General features: G+C 34.2%; 1 protein-coding gene across 2 annotated transcripts in view; it reads right to left on the bottom strand.

Annotated features, from left to right (window-relative positions):
- Positions 1 to 6,560, bottom strand: part of HS2ST1 (heparan sulfate 2-O-sulfotransferase 1) — a 172,121-nt gene continuing 165,561 nt past the window's right edge. Inside the window, exons 5-7 of one of the 2 annotated variants that reach the window (XM_011355592.1) lie at positions 3,322 to 3,419; positions 1,376 to 1,533; positions 1 to 433 (exon numbers count right to left, since the gene is read on the bottom strand). In XM_011355592.1, coding sequence (XP_011353894.1) covers positions 207 to 433; positions 1,376 to 1,533; positions 3,322 to 3,419 — 483 coding nt within the window. In that variant the 3' untranslated portion in view covers positions 1 to 206. Of the gene's footprint in view, positions 437 to 1,375; positions 1,534 to 3,321; positions 3,420 to 6,560 lie in introns of both variants that reach the window. The other variant, XM_011355590.1, reaches the window with a different exon arrangement.

Genomic DNA, 6,560 nt, shown 5'->3' with positions numbered 1-6,560 from the left:
AAAAAAAAAAAAGGCTGAAACGAAAACTTCTTAGCTCACTGATATACCAGTCAGTATCTACTTGATGTTATTGTCTGTTTCCTAACTCGGCTCAGTACGAATTGTCTTATACACCTATCAGCAATCCAAGTTGTGGAGTCGAGAACTAAGGTGAAGACAGGGTAGAAGTTTTAGTTCAAAAATCTAATAGTCACAACACCTTGTACTCAGTTTGATTTAGGGTAAATCTTCTCATAAAAAAAGTTTTGTGCGAGGATGTAGAGGTCTCCATCTTTTTCCCGTACAGCGTGCGCTCTGATGAACTGGAACTGCTCTAGTGCAAATTCATAGAACTCATTCTCCATTTTCCAAATGTCAGACTGCTGTAATTTTGCAATGGTTTGCTTAGTGGGGAGTTTCTTCTCTGTGGTTTTCCTAAGATGAGATTTCTTTCCTACTTAGAAAGGGGGGGGAAAAAAAGGTAAATAATTCTGAGAACAGACACAAGATCAATGCTTCTTTATTTAAAGAGATGGTTTAACTTAATATGGCATGTTGAACAACAGGTAACACAATTGTTTTGTATTACTATCACTTAGGAAAAAACAGTGCCCTAATCATACTGAAACTGTGATTTACTTCTTTATAATGTGAATCCTTAATCTGTTAAAGACTTAATGAGATGTCCAACAGTAAAAGTAAGGATTGCCACTCAGTAAAATGTAGGCTATCACAATACATACTGTATTCTCGAATGGTTGGTGCTGTGACTAGTTCATTTTTAAAAATATGATAAAATATCTATTTTCAAACTTAAATACTAATTTCTCATTACCTATACTTTATATAATTATGTGTTAGCAGTTATTTAGGGCATATGCATAACCTAGAAAAAGAGTTCCTGTGACTGCATCTTATCAAAGAATGGCAAAAACAAAACAAAAACCCTAAAAAACCCCAAATTATATTGACCAGCACAGTCACTTTCAGGAGTACTCTCACAGACATAGCACATGATCATTACGAACGGGGCTGAGTCCTACCGCCACCTCTACAGGTCCAAGGCCAGAAATCATGGTCATAATGTTTGGTATCTGGGATTATTAAATATTACACATTTCTAAGACTGGTTCTGTAGTTTGTATCTTTCTACTATTCCTACAACGCCTTCTAATTATCACCTAATGCATGTTTATTCATTCGAAAAATATTTAATGAACACCATCTGTGTGCCAGGAATTGTTCTGTATTGAAAATGGTAGGGAAAAACAAACAACATATCTGCCTCTCTGGAGTTATTTCTTGCACTTTACTCAAGAAACTACAAATCACACAAGTTGCAGTCAAACAAAGAAAGTTAAGGACAGTTTTAAAAAGAAACCCATCATTTATATACCTGTACGGTAGAGTTCTGTAGCACCCCTGAAGAACCGGGGCAAAGCTGCCTCCAATAACATGATAAAATCTTCAAGCTCTTCAGTAACTCCCACCAGGAAGTATTCATTAATTAGATTATACTTGGCTTGATCCATAGCCCACCTGCTTCCCACATTCCTAAAACCAAGAAAAGGAGTTAAGAACCTGGTTGTACAATCTGTTAAATATTTTTGATGGCTTTGCAACTGTATATTATAGAGAAGATAGATAAACACATGTCCAACCCAAAGCCTTAGTTCCCTTTTGCTAATGTCCTTTGGAGGCACACCTGTTTTTCATTTCCTTTGCCTCCATGCCCAGTTTCTGCGCAACTAAGCAGTGCTAATTCAGACTTTACAGGTGATGCTTAATATTAACAAAGTTTAGTTTGAGGGCAGTTAATAAGTGTGTATAGATAACATATGTTCCTCTTATCTGATTTAGTATGAGTGCATTTAATTTTTTTAACTACTTTAAACTAAACTTTATTCAATTTAAGAGCTCTCTGAAAAGGTCTAAGCAATTTGTGTTTAGTGCTTATCTCAATTTGTGAGCTTAGGTTTTTCTGTCATTTCTGAGGAACAGAAGTCAGATAAGAAATGGCTCTGCCAGGAATCTTTTATTTTTTACATTGTTAGCTAATGGTTGTTAATAGAGATTTGTAAATAAACTAGCCTTTTCAGGTCTTTTTAGCACTGGCATTCTCTAATCTTAATTCTAGCTCTGCCTTTAAGCAGTATGATATTGAGCTGGTGACTACCTTTTTTAGATTTCTCAGCCATTAAAAAGCTGTGGTGAGGGATGTGGGAGAGTAAATTAGTTTATTTCTAAGATCCCTCCCAGGTCTATGAATCTATGAAACATATTTAAGAAGTTCAATTGCCCAATAGAGCAATATTCTTTATTGTTCTAAGAGGGGAGTTAGAAAACTTTTTCTACAAAGGGCAAGAGAGTAAATATCTTAGGTTTTGCAGGCCATGTGGTCTTGGTCACAATTACTCGACTCTGCTCTTGAAGCATGAAAACAGCCACAGACAATAAGGAAACAAATAGATGTGGCTGGGTTCCAATAAAACTTTATTTATAAAAACAGGTGACGGTGACGGGCCAAATTTGGTCCCCAAGTTATAATTTGCCAATCCCTAATTCTAAAGAAATAATTGAAAATTGAGAAGACATTCTTCCTATGCTACTATTATGCTTTGATGTCATCTATTGAGTAGGACCTTTAAGTTCACAGTAATCAAATATATCTCAAAAAAATGAAGAACAAAAGGCGTTCCCTGCATTTGTCATGGCTTTAAGACAACTAACTTTCAATTCATTGATGTCTTTTTCTACTTTTCCTATTAAAATTATAACAAATGAACACATACCATTATTTTAACAACTAAAAACTCAGCACATTCTGAGAAAATAAACTCTTTATTAAAGATAAAATATCTTTGTTTTCTACCTCATGTTTCTTAGCAGACTAAACCTCAACCATAACCTTGGCTTCTCTCAAAGTTAAAATCAGTTTAAAAGTAAAACCAGATGAATACATTAGCCATTTGCCTTTTCTTGATCTAACATGAATGGCTAAAACAGTAACCTTAGGAGAAAATGAGGTTTATGAAATGATTCCTGACTTCTAATTAAGAGCTCTGCTAGAATACAGCAAAACGTGTATTAAAAACAAACAAAAATTAAAAAACTAGTATCTGAGAAAACACTGCAAGGATATTACATATGAAGAATCTTTTTCATGCACATAAAGGTAACCACAAAACTAGGTATTACTTAATTACGTGTTATTTTTAATCTGGTCTTTCACTAATGTCTTTATACCTAACTCCTGACTAACACTTTCACATTTGTGAAATATACATTATAGAGATAATGAAAAAGATTATCAATTCAAGCTAATTTTATCTTCCTACCTACCAGCATTCGGAGCTGTGGCCACAGAAGAATGGGATTTGAAGCCAGAGCTTCTCTGGAGCACAGTCTGAGCCGCCTTCAGCTACACATTCATCAAAGGTCTGGAACAAAGACAAAGCAGCATATGTCAACCATAAACCCAAGTTTCACTTATCAAATATCTTAATGTGGTAAGTTATTAAGTGGGCAGCAGTGGGTGGGACGAGACATTGAATTAAAGGGATAGAAAGGTTATGAACACATATCTGAGATACTGAGGAGAGTGAAACATGTTTTTTTCCCCACATCTTTGCTTTTATGCCAATGTTCATATGAGTTCTTTCGCTATGTAAATAGAATTCCCAAGCCCACGTGCCAGATAAAAATCTGTCCTTGAAAATAAATATTGGTTTATGTTGAATTTGTGTATTTATGTGAATTTGTATATCCCTTACCAAAGGAATATTAAATAAAAACAAGGCTAAAGATACTTTGTGAAATAATCCTTTGAAAAAACTATGAAGTAGGACTACACTTACGTCTTTTCTCCTTTTCTCATTAAGTCAAACAAAAAAATCACTGTACAAAGCAGAAATGACTTGCATGTCCTCCTCTCCAAATACATCTGACCAAATTAATTAAAAAGGAAAGAGACTCACAGGCTACGGATCTAAAATTAATCAACTTCACTTTCTTGAGTACTTATTGTCTGTCACAGGCATTTTAAGGGTAGGCATTATCTATCTAAAATGATATAATATTGGGATATTATACACTTAGGAGCTTTGGTTGTTTGAGTGAGACATCTACAAATACCACCTGATATTTCTGAGAAAAGGAAGTATGAAAAAGTACAAAGAGCACTCATCTTGAGTCAAGGCTCCAGAATTTTTAGATCCAAGTTTTTTTGTTTTAGAAGCTTAGCATCTACTCTGATTCACCTACCGAATATTTTATTAGACAATATAATAACAGAAAAATAGTTTGGATTTTCCCTTCTTTATGGTCCTTCTTATCATCTGGGAGAGGTGTTTCACTCCTAGCAAATAAAAGAAACAACCCAAAGGTGGCCAGAAGCAAGAAAGATGTGGAGAAAAAAGAAACAACTATGATAATCAAAAATTGGTGAGCATACGTGAGTGTGACAGATCTTAGACTATAACAGAAATTCTCCCATTTTCATATAGATATCTGACGAATAAAGTAAACCAAGTATTTCCTAATGAGAGAAACCAAATTAAGACAACTCAATGCTATCTTTACTACACACAACTCGATGGATCAGTCCATTGAGATCTTAAGATGAACTGCTGCCCTGACTCCCAAAGTGACATCGGAACTTGGGCTTCTCTACACCTATCACAGAAGTCTGTGACTCAAATGCTTGGTCACTAAAATTTTCCTGCTTATTTTCTAACTTCTATTAGCCTTCTCCTAAACATTTTGGTCACATTTCAGAAATAATATTGTGTATAAATAAATACTTTTTATAAAACTTCAAGTCCTTAAAATAAAAATAAAAAACAAACGAATGAAATAAAAACACTCCCGACTTCCTCTCCTACAAAATCCAGTTCAGTACACCAGAGAAATAGAAAGTTATGATAAGCTTTTTCACTTAAAAATCACTTACGGTTTTTAGAAAGAGCAATTCTTTGTGAACTACTAGACACAAATGTTTTCGAAAGTGTGAAATATCAAAATGTTCTTGAGAACATTTAGATTATTAGTTCAAATATTTAACTCCTAATTGAAGGGTAAAAAAAACTTAAAATTTGATGCTTGAGAGTGATATCAATTATATTTAATTCAAACCCTTTTCTGCAAATGATCTCGCTTTATAGTTTATATAGAAAACTGAAGCTAAGTATGAGCTCTCTTGATTTCCTGCTTAGATAAAAGTTTATTTGCATCTATAGCCTCCTACTGCCCTCATCTTTAAAGAAGTATTTCCTTTTCCGATCTTTGAACACCATTCTCACCCCCTTCTGAGACCCTGCTTCATCAATTTTTCTCTAGTTCCCTGTATCAGCACCCCTTGCTGTCTTCAGATATATTAATATGCCCAAGTGTCTGTCATCTTAAAGAAACTTTTCCTGTTATTTTTCTCTTTCTTTCAAAGCCAAACTTCCATCCTAAGAGTAGTCTTTCCTTTCAGTCTTAACTTCATCTCTCAGTTTACTCCTCAACTCTTTGGATTCCACTTGAACTCCTTTCTCTGACATCCCTAATGAACTTCCTGTTGACAAATCGAAGGAACAGATTTCAATCTTCACTTCACTAACTTCTTTGCAATGGAAATTATTGTCCTATCCATTTCAAGATCTTGCCAGGTTTGTCTTCTGCTTCTCTGACATCAGTCTCTTAGCATGCTGCTCTTTCTCTGTTTATTCCTTAAATGCTGGCGTTCCCCAAAGCTATATATTTATACCCCATCTTTTTCTTCTTCCTTTTTCATTTGGTTCTCTTTTCATAATCTATATGTCTTCCAAGTGAAATTTCATTCAATCCCTTGTTTCATCTCTTATCTAATGTTGATGACTCCCTAATCTATGATTTAGTTCAGACCTATTTTTTAAGGTACAAGTACAATTTATAGTGGAGACTTCCATCTACTTATACATGACGTAAAATAATGTCCAATTTGAACTCTTCATCTCTTTCTTCAGCTCCATTACAACTGACACTTCTTTTTGTTTTCTCTCTTCTAGTGAAAGGAAACACCTATAGCCCAATAAGAAATCTGTGAATACAGGTTAAGGCAGACAATGGGTTGCACACATTTTTACTAAGATAGAAAACACTGGTCTATGATGAAAAGTTATTAAACCTTTAAATAGATTTATATTGCTTTCCTGTGATTTTTTTATATATATAAAATACTTTCTAAGTAAACAATGATAAGTTCTTAAATTCCTTTGTGAGATAAAATAGTAAAATTCATGTTTCATAAGCAAACCCCGGTCAGGGGATTGTGAACCGCTAAGGACGACAGAGGCCACATTTTATAAGTCAGTGGTTGGATCCGGCAGCATGAAGTGTGGATTTTTCTGACCTTATTTACTCTCCGTTACAAATAAATACATATTTTAAATTCATTATAATTCCTATTGCCGTCGCCACCGTAAGCTTGACAGTTTCCCAAAATTTAAAAGACTTTTCTGATGAGATCAGTAGTGATATTAATGAATGTGAATTTTTGATATTGTATAATAAAATGTTAACATTTGGAAGGTCCATATAACTCAGTGAACTAATATGAT

The sequence above is a fragment of the Pteropus vampyrus genome, unplaced genomic scaffold (genome assembly GCF_000151845.1).
Source record: "Pteropus vampyrus isolate Shadow unplaced genomic scaffold, Pvam_2.0 Scaffold22, whole genome shotgun sequence".
In the NCBI taxonomy this organism is placed as follows: domain Eukaryota; kingdom Metazoa; phylum Chordata; class Mammalia; order Chiroptera; family Pteropodidae; genus Pteropus; species Pteropus vampyrus.
This window is presented reverse-complemented; position numbering and strand designations above follow the sequence as displayed.